At 48.4% G+C, this 24,161-nt stretch overlaps 1 protein-coding gene across 2 annotated transcripts in view; it reads right to left on the bottom strand.

Moving 5' to 3' along the window:
• Positions 1-11,602: 11,602 nt before the first annotated feature.
• Positions 11,603-24,161, bottom strand: part of WBP1L (WW domain binding protein 1 like) — a 97,524-nt gene continuing 84,965 nt past the window's right edge. For both annotated transcript variants that reach the window (XM_074999247.1, XM_074999248.1), the window contains exons 3-4: positions 15,187-15,348; positions 11,603-13,862 (exon numbers count right to left, since the gene is read on the bottom strand). In XM_074999247.1, the coding sequence (XP_074855348.1) occupies positions 13,114-13,862; positions 15,187-15,348 (911 nt within the window). In that variant the 3' untranslated portion in view covers positions 11,603-13,113. The remainder of the gene's footprint in view (positions 13,863-15,186; positions 15,349-24,161) is intronic.

Below are 24,161 nucleotides of genomic sequence, written 5' to 3' on the forward strand. Positions count from 1 at the left end.
GGATTAATACATGGTCCTCCCACGGAGGACTTTAGAGATTGCTCATTGCTTGGGATGAGCACAATGTTCAAGGTACACTGCCCCCAAAAGCGAATGTGCAAAGCAGCCAAGTCGGCAAAACCGCGAGCCCCTTCACTTGTACATTTGCCAAGTTTATTTGGCCCGGCCCTGCGTGATGTTGCAAAAGAGTCTCCATGGAGGTAATTCATATGCCACACAGGAAGCCAGATTTTCTGCATTTCCAGTAGCCTTATTTACCCCTTAGCTGCAGACGGCAGCTCGGTGCAACTCAAATGCCAACACAGAACTTGCAGCAAGACGCAGTTTATTAGATGGAATTCAACGTGACCCCGTGAAAGCTAACTGTTTGGAACGAAATGTAATGATAGTTCAGAACGGCTGCTCTATAGATGAGAGACAAAGTTCGGCCAAGGACCCAGCATGCTAATGCAAGGTGCTGAGTGGGTTATCTTCTGTCTGTAAAGGGGTTCTAAATACAAGACCAGCAGTCCTGTAGCACCTTAAAGGATAACACAATTGTTAGTCTTTAAGGTGCTAAAGGACTGGTCGGTTTTTTGTGAAGCTACAGACCAACACGGGATTCTAAATGTTCTTGAACAACTGCAGCCTTAGAAAAGACCAAGACCCCTCCCTCTTGAGTGCTTTGTGAATTCCTGCCAGGAGATAAAGCAAGGGAGAGGCTGAACATTTCAGTAGCTACAATTAAAGAATATGAAATGGCCGGAAGCTAAGGATAATTGAATTAAACTCTTCCCCACTTTCAAGCACAAGGTGCTCCAGGAAGATGGGAACATACCAATTTCCATGGAATGGAGGTGGTGACCTGCACCCTGTTGCATTGCAAGTATCTGGCAACCCTGTACCTCCTGACTCCAGGAAGAAACTTTCGTACACCTTGTGGGTAAAGTACAGCAGGCTGTTGACTCAAACAGATTTTGCACTTGACCTCAGTGGAGCAGGGCTCTTTAGGACAGCCCAGTTCAGCCTCTCAGTCTCCAGGCTGGGATCACCTGCTCCTGTTTGCTACGCCCAGTCCTAGCCCCTACATCCATTTCAGCATGGCGTGGGCAGAGAACCTGCTAACGATTCCTGTGTTTTCACCCCGGGCCGGCAGGGCTCAAGCCCCAGCAGAGAGAGCACTGTTCAGGGAACACCCAGTTAAGCTCACCAACTGACTTCCATAGAGAAAGGGTCACCCAGTTTAAGGCTGAACCTCTCATCCGGCGCCCTCAGGACCTAAACGGTGCCAGACGAGAGAATTTGCCAGATCACAAGAGGTCAATATTGTCTAGCACATTACCAGTGTTCTCACTGATTACTGGGCCCTTAGAAGACATTTGGTGCAAATTACAGCTAAACAACAGCACAGACCACTGAGAGCCAAGACTAGGGGCTGGAAACAAACTTTCTGGGACCACAGGAACCTTGGCCACGCTCATGGTAAATGGTTGTGCGGCTAACTAAAATCATGCTGGGCTATGGATGTTGCCCGAAGAGAGCATTCCGGATTAGAGGTTCAGCCTGTACTCTGCCAACTGCAGAGGCACTCATGCACCTCTCTTGAGTTGTTTCAAAAGGTTAGCTACAAAAAAGTTAAGATTTCCCATTTTTCAGTGCTGCAGCCCCAGGAGAACTGAGCTTGCCCAAGGCAGTGGCTCTGACCTTGTCGCGTTTTGCTGCTGCAGACATTCCTCTGGTATTCATTTCCTCTTTTTGGTCCTGTCCAGCACCAGGTTATGCAACTCCTGGGGCCAGGGTAAGCGAGAGCCAGGAGCTATTTCCCTGCAGCAGACGGAGCACTCGCCAGACGGAGAGGGTGATAACATTCAAATACCTGCAGGCCCCTCCGCGCCAGGCACCCGGCCAGATGAACTGAGCCAGCCCCGATTTTTGGATCACAGCTGTTCTCTGATCAAAAACAAACCAAAAGAAATGCTGCGTCTTCAATTCCACATGCCCGGCTGACACGCTGGCTTAGCAGGGCCGCTGCTGCCCGGTTTGACGCAGAATGCGAGAAAGTTTGTTTCAGACCCACACTGAGATCCCTGTGATATGGTGGGGTGACTGCTCATGCATCCTCCTGAGGCCTGCTTGCCGCCTCTTCCAGACTCCTTAAACTCAACCCAAAGGAAATTCCCTACCGGGGGCCAAACCGCTCGTTCCTTATGTGCAGACCAGCCTGACCAGCCTCTCCCCCAGCTCCGTGTCTGTCTCCCTGTTTTTGGGGTTCCAGCCCTATGTCACAGAGCTGGCTGGCAGCTCAACGGTGCTCCACTTGCACCCTGGGGCTGCTTCAAGCCAGCGCCTCGTGTTTCTGTCTTCAAAGCATCCCCTCCTCTGCCTCCAGGAGCTGCTCTTTAGGGGGACTCAGCGCCTCCACATATGTAACCTCTTCAGCGATGCAGGTTATCTACTCCCAGACACACCAGCCATAACTGGGAGAACCGAGCTGACCCCCGCGCAGCCGGCTAGGGCAGAGGCTTCTGCAGTGTTAATGGACTTACTAAATCTGTATGAATTTGCTAGTGTAAGCCAACCCCAAATGCGGTGGGGAGGGCTAACACCCCCCCATGCATCACCTCTGGGCGATCCCCCACCCCTTAAAGTCCCCTTTGCTAAGGCAAAGATTAACTGTGCTCTAGAGCTGCCTCAGTTTCCCCACTGTGTGCGTGCGTTGGGGGGTTACCTCCCACCCCCCCCACCAGTCTCTCTCTGAAGATGGAGAAAGCAGACCACGAACCAAGCCACCCATTTAAGGTCCTTTCCCAGACACCACCCCCCATTTCTTGACTGCAGGGATCCCCTTTCCAGCACCCAGCACCCAGCTGACTGGGACTTTTCAGTCTGGAAAAGAGGCGACTGAGGGGCGATATGATAGAGGTATATAAAATCATGAATGGTGTGGAGAAAGTGAATATAGAAAAATTATTTACCTTTTCCCATAATACAAGAACTAGGGGACACCAAATGAAATTGATGGGTAGTAGGTTCAAAACTAATAAAAGGAAATTTTTCTTCACACAGTGCACAGTCAACCTGTGGAACTCCTTGCCGGAGGAGGCTGTGAAGGCCAGGACTCTATTAGGGTTTAAAAAAAGAGCTCGATAAATTTTTGCAGGTTAGGTCCATAAATGGCTATTAGCCAGGGATAAAGTATGGTGCCCTAGCCTTCAGTACAAGGGCAGGAGATGGATGGCAGGAGATAAATCACTTGATCATTATCTTCTGTTCTCCTTCTCTGAGACACCTGGCATTGGCCACTGTCGGCAGACGGGATACTGGGCTGGATGGACCTTTGGTCTGACCCAGTATGGCCATTCTTATGTTCTAAAACAGCAGGTGGCTGGTGTACAGGAGAGGGGCAGGTGGGTGGGGCTGGGCAGTGTTCCCTGTAAGCCGAGCATTTGGGTAGCCACCCAGGGGAAGAGTCGAATGCTGGCAGCAGATTAGCAGAGCACCCAAGGGTGGTGGTGCACCTCTGCATATGCCCCGGTGCATATAGCAAAGTTTATTCTGCACCTGGATAGAAGAACTTAGCAGGAACCCTGGGCCACGATAGGGGGGAGGGGAAGGACTTGAGAAAGAGTCTGGGGGCCTGCAACAGGTGCCATTGTCTGTGCCAATCCACACGCCTGGGAGCAGGAAATAGGAGACAAAGAGAAACTGAATGAGGCTCTACTGTGAAGCATGACACTGGGAGCAGATCTGGGTCCTAGGGTCTCTCTGTCTGCGACCCTAGCAGAGGAAGGAACACAGACACGGCATGGCGGAGGGGCAGTTTATCAGAACAGAGAGAGGGGCTGGTCTCTTGAGACATCATCTTGGAGTTTCCCCATTTCACTGTTCTTGGTGCAGACTCAAAACACCGCCAGCACATCCCTCAATGCTGCTGTCCAGCCCCCCACTGGCTTTGCCAAGCTCACTCACAAGTACAGGCAGCTGAAAGAGCAAGATGGAATCGCTCGGGTCCTTATTAAAAATCTTGAAACCTCAGGGACGTTCAGCAGGGGGGAGAGGCACGCAGCCCCCAAGGTCATCGGGACATAGATCTGTCCAGCCGCCTCTTGGCTCCCATTCCCCAGTGAGAGGTCAAGGCAGGGTAGGGCTAGCTACAGCAGACACCACTTGCTAACACATTTAGCGCCGTCTGCTAATTTCGCCTCGGTCACAACAATGATCCAGCGTCTCAAGTTTCCGAGCAGGCTGATATGATATTACTTGAGAAGCTGAGTGGGCTGGCACCACCCTCCCTTTCGCCCTGGGTCAGCCCTTGAATTATGCCGACATAATTCACTAAAGCATCCAAACCAAGGCTATGGTTACACCGGCACTGGTTTGTTGGTGAAACTTTTGACTAAGGTGTGCAACACCAGCTGAGTGACATAAGCTACACCGACAGAAGGACCAGTGTGGACAGCATGGTCAGCCAGTGCTGCTACTGCTGCTCGTCAGGGCGGTTTAATTATAGCTCTCTCCCACCCCCCTAGAGTGCCCAACAAGAGACCTTGCAGCAGTGCAACTGTTCCCCTGCGAGGCTGTAATGGAGACGGGGGCCTCTCGTATCCTTTCCCAGCCAAGGACCAGTCAGTTGGTCACTAAGGCAGAGCCCTGCACAGGCGGGTGTCTCCTGCCCTCAGCACCAGCACAGGAGGGGGGATGGTGGCGGAGGAGAAGCACAAAGATGGTTGGGATTTAGGGTTAAGTTCAGCTGCTGGAATGACATTTCAGCACCTGACGTGTGTGTGGGCACGGGATGTTGTGGGGTTCATTCTCTCTCTCTCTCTCTCTCTCTCTCTCTCTCTCACACACACACACACACACACAGGTTAAAATAAACTTACTAAATCCAGCATCAGACCGGTAGTCCTGTTAGTCTGTAGCTTCAAGAACAACAACAAGTCTTGTGGCACCTTATAGAGTAACGTATTTCAGAGCATAAGCTTTCGCGGGCAAAGACCCGCTTCATCAGATGCATTGCACCGCACCCCCGCACCCCACACCCACTTCTCCCTGCCCACCCAGCTTTCTCTTCCAGGCTCCCTGTTGCAGCTGACTGCTCAGCGGCTCTGGCTGATGCCGCTTAAACAGAAAACCTAAATTCAGTTGGTTCAATGGTGGGCAACTGAATTTAGATTTTTGTTTAAGTGGTGGCAGCCTCTGGAGCTGCAAGAGGCATCAGCAGTGGCAGCTCTCAGAGCTGCAAGTGGCTCCTCAAAGAGCCACATGCGGCTCCAGAGCCACAGGTTGCTGATCCCTGCCCTAGGAGTATTTTCTGGAGGCAGAGCTCAATATTTTGCAAAATAAGATCAAGTGGAAGCCCATGGTCAGAGCTGTTAGGGGAGAAACCTTACAGAAAGGTACCAAACAATGAATAATGCTAGAGATGCCGGAGTTCATGGGGTTCAGCCATGCTGTTGAATGCTGTATTTTTGTGTCACTCAGCACCACACGATCACAGTTCAGGACACGTAAAAGCTAGTCTAAAAGTCTGGGCTGAAGACGTCGGTTGACTAGCCCACTTCTCATGCTCAGTGGAACTGCACTGGGGAATTCAAACCCCACAGCAGCCAAGAAAGGGTTAAGGAGGCTCCCAGGAAGGGGTAGAACCGGGAGAACACAGCTCAGGCAGGGCTGGCAGGGAAGGGGAGCCGAGCTTCAACTTGCCCTCTGAGAGCCTGAGGCGAGGTATTTGCTACCAGCTCCTTGTCTGCTGCTGTGGGGTAACACTGCAGCTGGGGGTGGGTCCGCCTGGAGGGGGCAACCACCGAGTACCCCCTGCAGGGAGCTTTGCTGGGGTAGCAGTTTGTGGTGAGCTCAGGCAGACCCCTGCTCTCACAAGGCAGGCCACACCGTAGCCCTGTGCAAGGGAGAGCTCAGCGTGACCCAGCAAGTGGGCAGGTGGGACAGAAGCAGGCAGGTCTCTGGAGCAGTGTTCCCTGTAAGCTAGGTTTTGCGTTGCTGTTAGCGACGCACATTCACACGTCTTGATGCACAGACAAAAATGGATTCCACCCAGGGATGGGAAAGATTAGGGGAACCTTGGTCTGGAGTACAAGACATTCCCTTCTCTCCAGGGAAGCTGAGGGAGGAGGAAGCCAAGACAGTGACCCCCTTGAAGATGAGGCAGAGAGGAACCTGGTACCCAGGACTGAAAAGCAACTCTCCAGCCACACTGGGCTCCCCGCTGCAAGGTGGGCAGCTCCACAGTGACCAAGGTTCCACTTCTGCAGGCAGCCTGGCCAGAAGACAGCCCCATTTCTATCTGCTAAGGGCTAATGGCGGGCTTCCCACCCAAGCAGCCAGGCTCCTGTGCAGACATTACCTGCACCTGGAATGCAGCTGGGGGGAGCAGTGAATGGTAGAAAACCAGAAACACAATCTGATCTGGGTCAAAGTGACCACCCTCAGCGAAGTACCTGGGATAGAGGCCATAAACCTGATCTTTTCAAGGTCTGGCCAAATTCTTCTCCAGGACCACATGGAAGAGACCAGAGCCCCTGGGATGACTGCAGATGTACATCCATATAAGGGTCCCCAGAGTAGTGCTGTCTCAGCTCTCACATGCCCAGGTACAGCCCGGGGAGACCCAGGGGATGCATGGAAGAGCTTTGGAGAGCCCCTGACACTATGACCCAGGCTCCCTTGGTAGACAGGGTCCACAACCCAGGAGGCTCGAAGGGTGGGTAAAGAGGGGGGGGGCTTGCAGCACCAAGTTCTGCACAACAGGGGGCACCTGTAGAGTCCGAAGCAGGTGAGGAGCCAAGGGCTATCACCCCTCCCATCAAGAACTTTCCAACTTTACAGGAGGACAATGGGCAGATGAGCAACTGAGCTGAGCTTGGGCCCTTATGACCACTATCTTCTGTTGATCCTGCATTATCCCCTGAGGTGCCTGGGGCGGGGGACAAGTCTAGAATGCTCTAGGAACGCAAAGCCCATTGTGACTAAGCCAACAAAGGCCCTTGCCAGGGCAGGGGTGCACTGGGACAACTTAACCAGGGAGAAGCTGGGGGCAGGTGCAGACAGAACATTTTACAGAGCCTGTTTAAAACCACCCTGACCTCCTACCACCCTGACATGGACAGTCCTGTGTTTCTACCAGAAGCTGTAAAGAATGCCCAAGAAATTCTGGGCCTGAGACCAGTGTTCCCACTAATTTTTGCTACCCGTAGGCAGAATACATTTTGTTTTGCACACCAATGCATATGTAGATGTGCACCACCAAAAGAAACCATGATGCCCACTGTGCTTGGCTGGGAAGCACCCTGCTAGTCAGCGCCTGAATCTCCTGGGCAGCCACCCAAGAGATCAGCTCACAGGGAACACTGCCTAAGACCCTCAACACTGAGATCGACCCCCTCCACTTGCTATACAGAAGATCCTATGGTGTTTCATCCCTTTGAACGTGGATATAGGTGAGAACTCTAAGCGACAGGAGAGCTAATATGGGAGACATGGGAGGAGCCAGGGCACTGGGCCAAACGTAATATTCGTTCCAACTCTGCAAGAGGCTCAAGGCTCTGGCCATGCCAGGTTGGATTGATTTAAAACAAGACGACTTAAAAATCGCCACCAAAAAAAACAACATTGATTTAAATTAAGTTACTGAAAACAAGGATGACTGACCGAGCTTCGAGTGCACTTTGTGTAGGAGTAAGCCCCACTGACTTCACTGGCACAGCTGTTTTTTGACAAAACAAGTACAGAATAGGTGCCCTGGGGAAAGCTGAGTTATGCTGAAGTAAAACAGGGTATAGGCTGAAGGCATCACCAGTGGGGTGGCCGTGATGTTCCAAAATAAAGGGGCATGTATTATTTTCTATCACATCAGAAAATGACACTTGGTGACAACTGGCAACTCCAGAATTCTCTTATAGTGCAGAAAGTGGCAGTACCCTTGAGCGATAGATTCAAAACCCAGTTCGCTAATTACACAGGCCCTAAGGATCAGCTAAGCAACGTTTGTCTAGCAACAGCCAACACCGGAAACAGTGTGGGAATTTACTTGTCAAATCACTTATACTAAGCAGCACAGAGTCTTGACAACCAATGCGTTGCCAAGTGAATTACTTACTAACCAGTTGATGCAGACTTTTTCAGACATGTCCACATCATTTTCTGCCAATAAACAGTTTTGCTTGTTTCACTCCTGCAAGTAGGCCCTAGATCATCATCATCTTGCTGCTAACACACGATATACCTTTTTTTATTTTAAAGCACAATGAACAAACTTCTTCAAAATACTCCCAGACAGGGGGTCTCTCATGCCCAGAAGCCAGGGCATTTTTTTCCACGGCAGAAGAGAGGGGAAATATAGGAAGCTTTTTTTCTGTCCAGCCTGCTCCACTGTTCCTTTCAATGCTACCTCCATCCTTTTCTATATATTGTCTTTAAGACAGTGTCCTAACTCACTCCTCTGCCATGTGTGGCCAAGGTTCACCACCACATATGCGCTGAAGAAAAACATTTTATCCGGCTTGTGTCTGTCTGTGCACATGTAACTTTTCAGTCTGCCCAGAAAGAGAAACTGAAAGCCCACAACTTTCAAGCAGCAAGACATATAGCTAGGCTGGCAGACTACAGCCGTGAATTCATTTCATATGTACTTGGGGCATGTTCATGACGAGATTTAATTGTAACTTATTTTTACATGAGATATTTAGTATTTTATTGATTTTAAAAATGTAAAAAATCCCATTTAAATAATTATTTTTAAATTCATTTTTATCCATCCCCTTTTCACAACAGAGAAGCTGGCGAGTGCCCCACAGACACAGGTGTCCATATGCACTTGGGTGCACCCATGTGTTTAAGCCCAAGGATCACAGACCCTCTTAGTGTGATGCACAAGTGTTCAGCTAAATGGAGAGGGCCCTGAGAAAGTGTAGCAGGAGAAGGCAATCCAGTACGAAGGAACACACCCAAGTTTAATACGTAACTCTCTAGAAACCTTGGGATGCCCAAAAGGCCTCATTTATAGGCTCTTGTCTGCTCGAGCAAAGAACCCAGGCAGTACAGCCTGTACAAGTAGTGGAGAATCTTCTGCCAGCACCAAAGGCCCAAGTGCAGCAAACTCTCTTATGGACCTGAATCTGACCGAATCCACTTAACCTGACTGGTCACACAAGTAAATACACCCCCGGCTCTTTTGCAGGAAGAGATGCAGAAGTCGTTAAACAGGAGCTCCGAGCCGTACTAGAACTGGGACTTACCAAGGAGTCCCATCATGCCTGCAGAAATCCTAGCACGTTGGCCTTCAAACCAGACAGCACCTCCCAGTTCTGCATCAAGTTTCTGAGAAATTAGCCATCTCCCATGTCCAGAGCGGACAAGCTACTCGAGCAGTCGGGTGGAGCAAATTACATCCCTACACTGGCATATGCTTCTTGCACCTGAGTTCCAGAAGACTGCCTTCTCTGCTCTATATGGCTCCCCCCAGAGCATCTGCAACCATTCAGCAGCTGATGGACTGGGCCCTCCAGCCATAGACCCAATAGTTTATTTGGATAACATGTCATTTATTGCCATAACTGGGAGAGCGCTTTAATCAGGTGGTGGCCACTCTCAGGTTCCCAGAAGACAATATAGGGAGGGAGTAAATCACCCACCTCAGGTACGCCCTGGACAACTGCCAGGTGCAGTCCTTTCTTGGTCAGGTGAGGACTTGGAAATCCTCACCCACCTCCACCACAAAACAATACAACAGAGGCTAGGACTCCAGGGTCCTATCTGTGGATTCTCCACCACAGCAACCAATTATGGCCATAGGGAAGGGTCTTGGAAAGGCTGCTGGTCAGAAGCTTGTGAAACAGCCTTGCTGCTGCATGGACGGCTAGGAAATCAGGCGTCTTAACAGTTTGAATATCCCACCCTGTATGTTCACTGGAAGCTGAATCCCCCAGGAAATGGCACTCTCCATCACGGTGTAGGAAGGCCTGGTGACAAAGTTAGCCACGGATACCCTCCAACATTACCTCCTGAGAACCCGTTCGCTCTGATCACAGATGACAGCTCCTTGTGATGGCTAACTGCCAAGATGGACAAGCACCCGACCAGCTGTCATCTTTTAAAATACATCAGGCGGCAGGGAAGGCCTGCTGAAAAGCAGACATTCTCCCAAGGGAGACGGGGAGAGCAGACAGTACCTGGCACCATCTTAAGGGGGAGGGTATGAGATAAAAGACACACCATACTGCCAGGAAAGGGCGACAAACAGCTGTGGGCTCCCCTCATTCCACCCCACAATCCCTGCAGCAGGTGTCAGGCTTGGAGGGAGGGGCTAAAGGAGGACGGCAGAGCTCATTTGGGATGGGCTTAGCAGGAGAGCACACCCCCAGCTGCTACTATATGCGAGGGGCCCAGCTGAAGCTTGGAGAGCCTGTTGCTGTCAGAGCGTCCCTGAGGGAAGGGAGACCTGAAGCAGGACTATTGTTTGCTACCGGCGCCTTGCTTGCTGCTGTGGGGTAATACCTTGGTAGGGGGTGGTCCTGTGTGAACAGGGTAGCAGCCAAATGAACCTCTTGGTTTGCTTACACCTGTCCAAGTTCATGCTAGTGACTTTCCCTGAGCCCATCTGAGACCCTGGTCACAAGGTCCTTCTACCACAAGGGTAAAAAGGGGTTTGGGAGGGGAAATTGTGTGCGTCCTTTTTGCTTCTTTGTGATCAAGGAAGGCAGCCTGAAAGGGTTTTTCAGGCACAGTAAAAGTCCTTCCCCTGCTTGCATTTCAACTTAGAAATGTCGTGACTATCAACTCAGCTTCCTTTTTCACTGGCAACACTCCCGAAGATGGAGAGAACAGAAGTGGCCGATTTTCAGCCGTGAACTGAAAAGGCAGGAGTGGAGCAAATGAGAAGAGCTTTTCTCCTAACCATCTCCGAGGCCATCCTCACCCCTTGGGGGATTGAGAGAGGAAAAGGTCTAGGGAGGGGAAGGTGGGGGTCCAGGAGTCTTGTTATTAAAATCCTGCTTTCTGAAGATTGTTAAATGCTTTTTAAGCTTCCTTGAAACATGAGAAGAAGAGATTTTATCAATTTCTAGGTCAATTCTGTAGACAAAGATTTGTAGTTCTTTCCTCAAAAGGGAAGAAATGATCGATGAACTCAGCAGCTGGTGACAATTCCCCTTGGGGGAAGGGCGAGGAACTGAACTCTTCATCCTGCAACAAATGACCATTTCTCTATTTGTGTGAGCCACTGTAAATCTGGTCTCCCTGTACAAAGAGACAGTCAGAGCAATCAGCATGCTGTGGCGTATTATTTAACCACACGCGCACCATACCATAGAACTGACTTTGATGCATCTCAATGAGAGACTGTTCCAATGAATCTAATGTAGAAATTGCCGTTCTAGTGAACATCTGCTGAGTGTAAGGCTGTTGGCTGGGGGAGGGAAAAAGTGGCTGCTCCTGGAAAAAGTTGCCTGTTGCAGATGAACAAGCACATAGTGAAGTGCATTCTCGTCAACAAAGATGTAAGGTATTTAAACAACACGCCTCAAACAACTTGCACGTGTTACCAGCAGTGCAACTGAAACAGACCCTTGTTCTCTGGTCACAAAAAAGACACACAGACGAGTTATCGGAAAAGGGAATATATTTGGTTTCCACATTATTGTAAACTGATTTTGGTTGCGATCAATCAAATCTGAATGCTGCGGTCACATTTCAATTCCCCCCGTAACAGCGATGACCGTAGGTGAAGGAAAGCTAGAGGGAAACCCAAGCACACTTCATATAGATTGAATCCTGTGCTCTTCCACAGGAATGCTCCAGGGAATGTTAGTTTCAGCTGTCTGTTTCCCCCCGACCCACCCCCGTTTCGGGTTATACTAACAAAAGCTCTACTGTTTATTAAAGCAAAGCTACAGTAAATTTTCTTGCAGTCTTACAGCAGGTTTCATATTACCAGTAGAACATGCATGGATGTATTGCAGTCACACACACACACACACACACACACACACACACACACAGTATGGTAGCCAGTTGCCACCTTAAAAAAAAAAAAAAAAGAAAACTCAAGACATTCGTTCCTTAAGTGGTCAGTGTTAGAATCACACCAAACTTCTGGATTTACAAAAAAAAAAAAAAAATACTGCCCAGATCTCCACTGTAAGTAATCCCTTTGCAATGGACGGAGCTTGTGTCTCCATTTGTTCAACATGCATCACTAAAACTTGAAGGCACACTGGCCAAAGACAGCCCTGGTTTTGTTTCGTCATCTTAACTAAAGTGCTGCCCTAAGGGTACAAAAATAAAATAAAATAAAAAGGCCAAAACTTTCGCAGCACACACACTGAATGTTGTGTAGAGAGACCACAGTACTTGGAAAGGCAGCCCAGCTGCCTGGATTCTAACTCATAGCTGTGCTGAGAGGCATCGATTAAAGGAATATATTTGCCTTTAAAAAAATAGCTTGTAAAGGCAAAATCTACAACCCTTTTTGCAACTTGTGTGCTTACAGACTAACATTCCATCTGGAAGAAACTGGTCCTTCAGTCACCAGCTTCAAGTAGGGAATCTCCACCCCCAACTTGTTGCTGAAGCACCAGAGTACAGCGCTGTTCTGATCGAGTGATTTGTCAGTTATGGGCAAACTTTGATTAGCTCTAGTCCCTCAAGAGCACCAATCAACCCAGCACTCTTGGGCTGAGGCTTACCAGCGCTATTCAGAAGCTGTGTGCTTCTGGGAAGACACCTAAAGGGTGAAGCCATACTGCATTTCTTACCCTCCCAGGGTTAGACTTGCTGAGCTTTATTACTTGCAAGATAAAGCAGGTTTTGGAAAACTAAAACCAAACAATAATCCATCACCAAAATTATCATGAGGAAAAGTTCCATTTTCGAATGGACTCATTTGGAAACGGAAGTTCCTACTCTGTGTAGGAGGAGGGATGTGATTTTAAAAAACAGGAGCAGCCGCCCACCCTCCCAAGCAGTGCTTCTGGGGACGTTCCCAAAATTACATTTGAGGGAAGAAAAGAAAAAGAAAAAAAAAGGCTGCACCACCTTCTTTTTTTTTTTTTTTTTTTTTTTTTTTTTAAAATAGCTTGTTCTTAAGCCTTTTATAGACTCCCTTATGACTCGGGCACTTTAGCTGGAAGAGTGACTGGCCTGAGAGTTTGGGGAGTCCTGCTCATTTATTGTATTCAGGAAGACACACACTGGCTGCCGAGGCAGGTGGTGGTGGCTATGTTCATGGTGTTGCTCTTCAGAGGCATTTAAAAGCCCTTCTTCCTCATCCCCATGGGGGCGGCCATTGCAGCTGTCACAGAAGTCCAGGGACCCATCCAACGCATCAATGAGCCCATCAAGCTCCTTGAGGTCATCGTCATGGTGGCCCCGGCTGCAGATGCAGACTTCAATGCCCGAGTCACCGGTGAAACGGCGGTGCCTGCCAGGGGTCTTGTCCTGGCCATCGGGAATACCACTGTTATGGTCTAAGCTTTCACAGCTGTAATCTTTAAGCAGTTCCTCCTTGCTCTCAGAATCCTTATGTGGGAAGGATACAGGACTGATGGTTTCCTCCAACTCAGCTCCAGTGCTGGAGCTGCCTGACTCGGTACCCTGCCTTTTGGTGCCTGCTCGTTCGACCAAGGTCATGGAGGGTTCTGGGTCCCCAACACCGAGGGACCCAGTGCTGTTCATGCTGCTGTTACTGCCGCCTGGCGCTGGAGGCGAGCTTGTCTGTGCTGGCTGTAGGTTTCCTGGAGTATCTGTGATTGTGGTATTGCTGCTTGCTGGGACACATTGCTGATGTAAGGCACTATATGGTGGGGGAGGAGTTGGAGGTCGGTTCACCACTTCCTCATAGGGAGGTAGTAAATAATTTGGCAAAAATCCTAAAACGGGGAGGTAGGAGAAGTTACTTCCTGTGCAGTTTCATGACATTTGTTATTTAAAATTGGTCAATATCATTCATGAAATTTATGGTACTTTGCTCATTGCTAGCAATGAGGAGTCAGCTTCGGTCCCTATGCCAGCAGGAATGTATTATCCACATTTTAGAGAAGGGGAAACTAGGCACAGAAAGTGGCCATGACTAGATAAAGGCCAGGAGGAGTCTGTGCAGCACGGGGAATATAATCCAGACTTCCTCACTCCCTGTCCCATGCTTTAGTTACAGGGCTACCCTGGACACAGCAATCTAAATCACACCACGGAATAGTCCTGTCCTGGCTGCAGGAAATCGACTAGATGGCTTGACAGATTGCTAGGCTGCAGTTCTGTGGTCACTGGTGTTTCAATTCCCCCTCCCCAACCCACCCAAGAAAAATAAATTCACCCCTGACGCTTTTTGCGTCTGTAAGAGGGGGTAGCAATTGCAAGGAAATTAAGACACTTGTCCACATTTTAAAATTGGACTCAGTATTTCTGGTGGGGATGCTGGTAAGTGGCTATCGATGGCCAATGGAGCCGAAGAGACGTGTTATTATTACTAGAGTGAAACCCTACCACCATGAATGATAAGGGAAACAATATACTTGTGCTTATATAGGGATCCACAAATCAATGGAAGACTTTCTTAAGGAGGCAAAACAGACAGAAGTGGACTGAATTAAGCAACTGACCAAAATTCTTTAAAAAGTGTAACTTCAAGTGAAATGCCCCTCTAGTGTAATGGATCTGGGCAACTGCACTCTGCTCTTTCTGCTCATATAGCTCCACAGATGCAGTAACAATGAACCTGTCAACTCACTGGAAACCTAGCACAGAGTAGGACTAGGATCCAGCAGGCTCCTAGCTGAGTCACCATTCTCATCTGAACGCTGGGTGACTCACCTCTGTCAAGCAATTTCCTTGACCACAGTCAAACCAGCAGTAAAAACATAGCCGGAGTAGCAAACCACCTCCAAGCTCTCCTGAATATGGCATTTTAAAACCATCTCCATGGCTCCAAGAGATGGTACAGGTAACCCAGGAGTAGAACAATGCCAGCAGTAGAAGTCCTGTGGTTGGCACAGCCAGCGGGCCACATGTTCCAGGCAGTCAGAATTCCCACCTCCTCTCCGCAAACCACAAGCTGGGCAGGAGCAGCTCCCAGCCTCTCCCTCTGACCCAGGTGCTTTTCCCACCTCCACCCAACAGCGAATTCTTTGGCCTTCACTTTTTCAAAAGCCAGCCTCCTCCTTGTGGCACCCAGGAAGAACCATGGGAAGTACATACGGAAATAAAATGGCAGAGCTGAGTAGTTATGGGCTTCCCGGTAAGCAATCAGGTTAATCTCATGTTGCCGCTGCTGTGCTTGGAGACGGTGTTTGGCACGCCGATGATGGCAAACACAACAGCAGCTTAATATGATGATGACAGTCCACACCAGCCAGAACCCTGGGAACAGAGAGGAAAGAACCAGTTGATTCATAGTGCAATTCATTTTCTTGTGGGGGTGGAAGGGGAGTATACAAGACAGTGGTGCAAACCCAAAGCTGCTGTTTCCACAGATGTCATACATGCTCATGGTCCAAATTCATGGTCCATTTTAGTCAATTTCAAGGTCAGAAGATTTTAAAAATACCCACAATGATTCCAGCTATTTAAGTCTAAAATTAACAGTGTTGTAATTGTTGGGGTTCTGACCCAAAAAGCAATTGTGGAGGATGGGGAGAGAGTTTGCAAGGTGTTGCAGTGAGGTTGCAGAACTGCTACCCTTACCTTCATGCTGCTGCTGGCTCCATGCTCCCTTCGCAGCTGGAGAGTGGTAGCTGCTGACCAAAAGCCCAGCTCTGAAGACAGGGCTGCCGCCAGCTGCAGCTCAGGGGTAAGGATGGCACTGTGTGGTATTGCCACCGTTATTCTTTGTGCTGCAGTGGGTGGGGCATCAAGTCAACAGTGCCACTCTCCAGTCTCCCAACTCTGAGGGCAGCAAAGAAGGGTGACAATAACCTGATCTCTCTAAAATAACCTGGCCACCCCCTGAAACTCTTTTTGGGTGAGGACCTCCAATTTCAGGAATGCTGGTTTACCTTGTGAGATCTGCATAGTGGAGGATAAATATGCACAAAAGGGAAGACTTCACTGTCCAGCACTCCTTTTTCCTGGCCATGAATTATACAGGGCCCTATACATGGGCTATACTTACGTGCACAAATATAAAGGTTACAACCAGGTTCATCAGTGATAAACTGGCACCAAAAGCAAACTGGGAAGTGTTGTGTGCTTCACCACTCGAATGAGCAGAGTGCGGGGCGAGATTCTGAACACGCTGGAGACACTGTTCCTAGGTGTCTAGGCACCCTTTCCTAGCAAACATCTCACCCGTCATAAGGGTTTGTTCAAGCCAAAATACAGGGTGCCATATAGAGCTGATGGTGACAAAACAGCTCACAGCAGATCAGAAGGGTACTTCACCTTCAAAGGATAAGTCCCACCCAAGCACTAGTACATACAGGTGCGGAATTTTAATTTTTCCCAGGGGTACTCCACCCCCACTCTACCACCAGGCTCCACCCCCAATTCCACTCCCTCTGCCAAGCTCCCACCCTCATTCTGCTCTCCCTGTCCCAGACCCCAGACTGCTCACTGTTCTCTACCCTCTCAAGTTCCTCCTCAGCCGCCAATCAGCTAACCTGGGCTGCTCCCCAACTGCTGTAGGCACCCACGATTTTTTTTCCAGGGGCGTTCCAGCCCCAGAGCACCCAGGGAGTCAGCATATCAAGGACTCTGACAGATTACAAAGCAAGGCCAACTTCTAGGAATACAGAAGTCTAGTATTGGTAGGACTGAAAACTAAAACATTTCTCCTTAGTAAATGACTGCATATGTACACTCTGAAAAACCGGAAATTTAAGCTGTGAGAAAACCATAAACAGCTATTTAGCTGAAGAAACAGCAACATTAATACTCACTGCAACTTTCTATCCACCAGTAACTTTTTTACAACATCAAATTTATCCCCTGCCACAAGCGGGGAAGTGCAGCTGCAGGTCAAACTGGAGCAAATGGCGAGGAGACAGGTGGTGGTGGTCGGGGGAAGAACTAAGGCTTGCTTGTGCCACCTGCTTGGCACGAGTGCCAGAACAGGAGGGCCACAGCAGTTTCAGCCCCCACAACATGGCCTCCTGTGGGTCTCTGAGCTAGGACCAGCTCTAGAATTCAGGGCTCAGACCTCCCCACCCTGCCCTGGGTCTTAAAGGAATGGGAGCGAATTGAGTTGTTCACAAGAAGCAGATCTCTTCCCAGGACAGATGCAAACAGGGAGAAGGCAACAGAACTCTGGCATAGTGCATTATAACTTTATTTTGCATTCCTTTAATTGCACAGGCTGAAAAATTAGCTACCAAATTCAGAAAAAACTGATACTATACCCAGTGACAGCCAAATGTCTCTAAAGACCAAAATGGAAATGAAATGCTCCAGACCCGATCTCCCCTGGGGTTAGAAGGGATAGGAGAGGGGAGGGATTGGTTATCCATCTCCTGTTAGAGACTCAGGACCCTGCAGCCAACTTCATCCTAAACGTCTGCCTGTCTACTTTCAACTTAGCACCAAAAACAGCAACTATGACTGCATCTTCTGAACCATGGAGCTGCTCTTTGGTGGCATTAACAAGCCCTTTAAAAAACAACCAAGACCAAAACAAAACCACAACAAAACTGTCAGTGCGGGCAGAATCGCGGGCAATAAACCCCCCGCTGACCCCGCACCAGCGTCCCGTCCGGATCCCCACGGGGCCTCAGACGAGGGCAAAGAAGAGACGGCAGAAGCCCGCCGACAGGCAAAGGCTGCTCCGCTCCTCAGCAGGCCTACCCCACCCACCTCCGGCAGGGGGCCTAGAGACCAGTGTTGTGCTAGAGGGGAGAGGCTGGGGAGAAGCTAATTCCCGGTAGGTCAGGAGCTGGCTCGCTCGTTAAAGGCAAGGGTGAGACAAGGAGAGGAAAAATAAACTAAGTAATGTCTGTGTTTATTAACCAAAAAACAGCAACATATAAACGAACAAACACTGCACGTGAACTAAACTTGTATAACTATTCATTAACAACTAACTTAACCAAATTTAATTATTATAAAAATATATAGTCTAAACACTTACGCTAAATATTAACAAGAGTTCCATGGACGGAGCTTATGAGAGACTTCTCTTATGAGAGAAAAGGGTAAAAAAGACTCAATGAGTTTTGAAATAAGTTTTTTCTCCGAGCTAGGGAAGATAAATTAGTTTTTTACCCTTATATGCTCTGGATGGCTAGATGAGCCACCCTATTGGAAAACCTTGAGGTCCAGCCTATCAAGGTTTCCTCCCAACTGAGATAATATATTACGAATTTCCCAGTGGGGATTGGAGAGAGAAAGAGGGAAGGTTAGGAGGAAAAAGAGAAACCTTAGCAATAACAGTTAACTAACTAACAAAGCCTCGACTATGGGCTTATTAATCAATTGCGCAGCTCGGAGCAAATAATTTTAACTCCGGGTTATGGCTCTTAGTTGATCCGGTAAAAACTGCAACCTGAGCCACAGCCTGTTAAATCCCCCTACACAGCCCGAATTAGGTTTTAGAGTTAGTGTCTCAGGGCGTAGAGGGGGTTTTACGTGTCCAATCAGGTGTAAGGGTCCAGTCCGGTAGTCTAGTTGAGTGCGTTGGTCACGTCCGGTGAAGAAGAATCAAAGCGACGAGCAGCGAGAGCGTAGGTGCTGCGAAGGTGGCAGGCTCTAGGCTTCAATTGATGTGCGCGCAGTACTCCACCCTAAGGGTGAAGCCAGTTCGACACGCACCAAATTCACCTTTGAGCTGCTTGTCGGCGGCGAGGTCGGGGGTGCCGCAGTGATTGACAGGCTCTGGGTGCTAACGAGCGAGAGCGCAGTACCCCACCCTAAGGGTGAGGCCAGTTCGCCCCTCACCCAATTTACCTCAGAGCTGCTGCCTAAGCTCTTTTAGTGTGAGTGATTCAGCTAGTACCTCAGCAGGGCGGACCCTGCTGGGCGGAGGTGGAATTGCTTCAGGGAATCTTCAAAAAGGCAGGAGCTCTTCAAAAAGTCTTCGCCTCAGAGGCAGCTGGTACCAAGTGCCCCGAGCGCTGTGGGGCGCTGCCTTATATTCCCTGATCTCATACATTATTCATGAGTCTATTTACATACGGACGTTCTGAAGGTCCTGCTTTCAAACAGGTCCTTCTCTAGAAGCTGCCTCACCTTTGTCCAATGAGGAGCCTGGATTTTAAATCCATGATTTTGAAATGTCTGTGAGTTCAGGTTACCGGTAAAACCAACTGACACAGAGTGACCGTTACAGGGGGCTGCTAACTGGCAGCCTATGTACCTTTTAGAGTCTACCTGCCCCTGTAATGATATTAAAGGCCCAAGGCTTGTTTCCCCTGGCCCACGGGGACGATTATGCCCAAGGGATGAAAAATCCCTGACAAAAAACAAAAAACAGCCTCTCCTAGGACCTCAGGAGTTTGTTTTTTTTATACGTTTTCCCTTTGTTTGCATTCCCGCGCATGTGCTTAACTGTGAAGTAATCATATTTTGGTGAGAAATTACTAGTTTTGTGCAAACTTTACAAACACAAACCAAAGTTCCATTTGGAGTCCAGCACTTTTGAGAAGCCAAAAGGAGACACACAAACGCTACCGCTACTGCTACCGCCACCACCACCCACCCCAAGTGATTTTCACTGGTTCCGCTCACGGCTTTCACTTTGGAGAATGCAAAGTCAACTGCTCAAACTCTTTGGCTGTGGCCACACTAGCCCTTCCTTTCACAGGGGGCATGGAAATGTGGCACTTCAACAGATGTTAGCGAGGCCCTGACGTGAGTATTCAGTGCCTCATTAGCATAACGGTGGCTGCATGCGCTTCAAAAGTGCCGCTTTCAAAACGCACGACGCTTGTGTAACCGGGGACCTTTCGAAACGACCCCGATTATGAAAGCCCCTTCTTCACATTAGCATCTGCCAAAGTGGCTCACTGCCACGCCCCCTCTAAAAGCAGGGCGCAGTGTGGCCAAAGCCCCTGGATTCTGTGCTTTTTCCACAAGGAAATTTTAAAATGTAACACTTTTTATCCAACTCGCTCCAAAAAGCGAAACCGACACAAACCATCCCACACCAGGGCAATGTTCCTAGAAATATTCTTTTCTGAAGATTCTGCCACCTCGAGCCACAATGCTTAGGGGTGCTGACTTCAGATTCATCTCCGATCTTTTTTAAACCTAATTTTTGGCCTAGCTCACTTAGCAGCATCCCTTTAAACCAGCGGTTCCCAAACTGCGTTCCACAGAACACTGGTGTCCTGTATGATGAGCACAGGTGGTCCGGGAAAACATTTTCATGCTAACAATGTTTTCTCTTTCTAAAATATTAAATATGACATTGTGTGCTCATCAAAAATACTAAGGTATTTGAACGGTATTTAAACTGTACACATAATATTTATAACACACTCAGAATAGTATAGTTGTTACACAACTCATGCCAAAAGAGTTGATACGTACAGTTTCAGCATCAGTCGTATTGAGAGAAGTCACATCATGCTGCACCTGATACAAGGATCCAACTCTCCAGCATCATTTCTAATATTAACCAGATTTGTGATCAAAAGATGCAAAAACACTCTTCCTCTTAAAAATCTGACAAGTTATTTTTATTTGCCATTAGTTTTCTGTAATTATTTTTCCATAAAAATGTTTTTTAAGCTTTAAGAAAGGACAGTCCTTTTTTGACCAATACGGTCCTTTCTATTTTTTGTACAAAAGAATGACACTAACCATCCTTCTTTTGGTTGTTATATTGATGTTTTGTTTTGGATTTGTACTTAATTTTTATACTTAATTCTACAATTGCTAACTGCCCTCCTATCAGGACATGAGCTGTTCATTCAGATGATTTTCTCCTATTTTTTTTTCTTTGCAAAATAAAAGACATCTGGAAAAACTCTTTAAAACTAACTTTTGAGCATTATGTGTGGCAATTTGTTGATATGAAATCCTTCCCACTCCCCCTCAGGCAGCATGTGTGTGTTGCGTCAATATACTCCAAGCTGAAAAGTGTTCCGTGGAAAAATTAGTTTGGGAAAAGCTCCTATAAAAACATCTCTTAATAGGGCTGGGAGCATCTTCATAGTTAAGGTTGCAACAAGATTTTCCTTTTAATGGGACCTTTACAATTTTCTATTACCTCTCATACAATACATACTGGCATTAAGGCCCATTTCCACTGCTAAACAAAACTATTTTCTCCAAGTTGTATAACTAATTGAAGCAAATCAGAAACTCAAGAGGTCTTCTCCTGAGGAAAGCAGCATGTTTCTTCTAGAAGACTGGGGAGAGGGAGGATGGAAAACCTGGGAATTTCAGGAATGAACAATCACTGATTCCAAACTCAGGACCAAAAGCAGTACACTGCTAGTACTAAGCCTGAATAATCTCACTGTACTCATTTCAAATAAAGACAAATGTACTGTGCCGCTGAGCTCTCAAAATGGGGCCTTGTCATAACACAGGCTATGTCTACACGATGGGTTTTCAGAAATTACTTATTTTGACTTTCAAACCCTATTTCTGAAAAGGGCATCTACACTGCAAGCACATTTGGAAATTGAGCACTCTCACTAGACAGCCCAATTTTGAAATAAGAGCAATGATGGGAAGCCTCTGTGGAGGGTAAGTCAGTCGTAATTACCTCTGCTTAGTGCACATTGAGTCAATTTTGAAACTGAAAGTGGGGGAGGGGGTTAGCAAAGATCGTTCGTTTTGGCGGAGTTGCTATTTTGAGTTAAATGCCTTGTTATTCCAGGAGAAGAATCATAGAAGAGTAGGACTGGAAGGGACCTCGAGAGGCCATCGAGTCCAGCCCCCTGCCCTCTCTGATTTGCTCACCTTTGATAATTTTTTTCTGATTTGTCAACTTTGATTGCTGTTTTTCGTTCTCTGTGCCTTAAATATTGAGTCTGTTCTGGTCTGGCTATGGTCTGAAGAAGTGGGTCTGTCCCACGAAAGCTCACCTAATAAATTATTTTGTTAGTCTTTAAAGTACTACTTTGCTGCTTTTTTGTTTTTAAGAGTGACAAAGAATGACTGTGGCACAAACCATTCCATGTGGATGTCAGAATTTTAGTATTCTCCCCCCAAGCCACTCCCATTTGCAAGTGGTACCTTTCTGGCTGAAGATGAATGGCCAGACCTCCTCTTGAAAGAGATACTATCCACTCACTCACACCCCTTGGGAGAATAGGAACTGAGAAACCAGTCACTGAAATCAGGTCTTTCATTATCATGGAGCCTGCACCAAGGCTGACCTAGATCTCATTCATCACCTTTCTGAATTTAATCGTGAGAAGAAAAATAAAAGAGGACAGAGAGGTGTAGCTAAGTCAACCACAGCCACTCTCCAAAACCAGCTGTGAATTACAACAAGCCTTTGCCAATGATTACAGGGCTGTTAAAATAAACACCAAAGCATATTATTGCAGGACATTTTATTAGTTCATCTTCCCCAAGAATTATCCATGTCCTGACAGCCACTGTGGACCCCATGGCCAAATGGGACGGGGGCTGGCTTCCTGTCCCTTGAAAAGGGCAGGGCCAAGGGCAGAAGGGGCAGGGCTTCAGTCAGTCAACCCTTGCCCCCCTCCCCCACATGCCCTCAGAGCTGCGTGCGGAGTGGTGGCACAGCATTGCTGTGGTATTTCAAAAGGGGCCTGAGGCATCTGACCCCTCTGTTGGTGGGTCTGGCTGTGCATGTTGTTAATGTGTGGGAGAGGCGCCAGTGGTAAGCATGCGCAGCCGTAACAGCAGAACTCTCGAGACAGCTGTTCCCACCAGTTTTAGAACTCCAGACACGTATCAAAAATTTCTGTGTGAATATTATTGCAAAAAGGAGCCCGAACAGATAGACAACCTGGATTGAGGGACTCAAGCAAAGCAGAGTCACCTCTGGGGTGACGTGTGGCAAGCGTGTGACACACAGCAACACCACACAACAATTCAGGATCGTATATTAGTGCTGTATTCCACTGAAGCTGAAAGTGGACTTGCATAACTAACTGCTGGCTTCATTTGGGGACAAGCAAAGTTATCCATTCAGGAAAGGAGATACAAGAACAGGCAGACATCAGGCTGCCCTGAGATGGAAAGCGCCTTCTTCGGAAGAATGGCCAGCCACCACTTCACCTATCGGTTGATGGCATTTGTGACAATTTCCCCTGTCAGCCCCTGTGGGTCCCTGCGCTTTTGGGCAGTTCTCTGTTGTGTCTCAGAGGCTCACGGAGACTCTCTATCTGCCCAGGCCTTTCCAGACACAGGTGTCCCCACTTAGCGAGCCATCCTCATCATCTGCAGATCCAGAATGGGGAGGCTAAAGCCAGCCCCCTTGCAGGCCCATGCCTGCTCCCAGTGATGTACCCCTCTGGGGAAGGGTGGGGGGAATCCAGACACACCCTCTATCCTGGACTCCAGCCCAGGGTCCCTAAGAGGACATGAGGCAGCTGGCAGGGCCTTCACCTCTGCCCCAGTGCAGTAACCTCACCCTGGGCCACTTTGCCCACCACTTCCCCGTGGTAGGTCCTCGCTCCACTCTGCTCCTGCTCCTGCTCCGCTGTGCACCTTCCAAAATCTTCCCCTCCTGCTCCGAGGCCAGGAGCCTTTTATAGGGAGTGCAGGGCCTCAGCTGATCACAAGTGCTGATTAGACTCAGCTGCGGCTGATTCCTACTGAGGCCCCAGCTGCTGGCCCTAATTCGGCTCACTCAGGGAACAGGAAGGTAGCCCACCACCCAGCATACCTGCCTTTTAGCAGGCTCCTGCAGCCTACAGGCAGTGGTCTGCCACATATTAAACCCTCAGACAGACAGAAGTGACATAGTGGCCCATGTCCTTGGTGAAAGAGATGTACAGGACAGTCATCAAATTTATGGAAGTTTCTGAATACTTCTCAGTTCACTACACAGTAATGTCAAAATGAGGCCCCCTCTCAATCTCAAAAAAGGTCTTCCCCTTCTGAGACAGCCTGGTATCTACAGCACTTTCTGTGGAATCTATGGCAAGAGTGATGCAATCACAATGTGCTTATTGCATCAGAATAAAAGCCAGGGAGACTTAAGCTTTTCCGCCAGAGCTCTGTGTAACGTAGGCTACGTCTACACTAGCCAAAAACTTCGAAATGGCCATGCAAATGCAAATGGCATTTTGAAGTTTACTAATAAAGCGCTG

This window comes from Carettochelys insculpta, chromosome 7 (genome assembly GCF_033958435.1).
Source record: "Carettochelys insculpta isolate YL-2023 chromosome 7, ASM3395843v1, whole genome shotgun sequence".
NCBI lineage: Eukaryota > Metazoa > Chordata > Testudines > Carettochelyidae > Carettochelys > Carettochelys insculpta.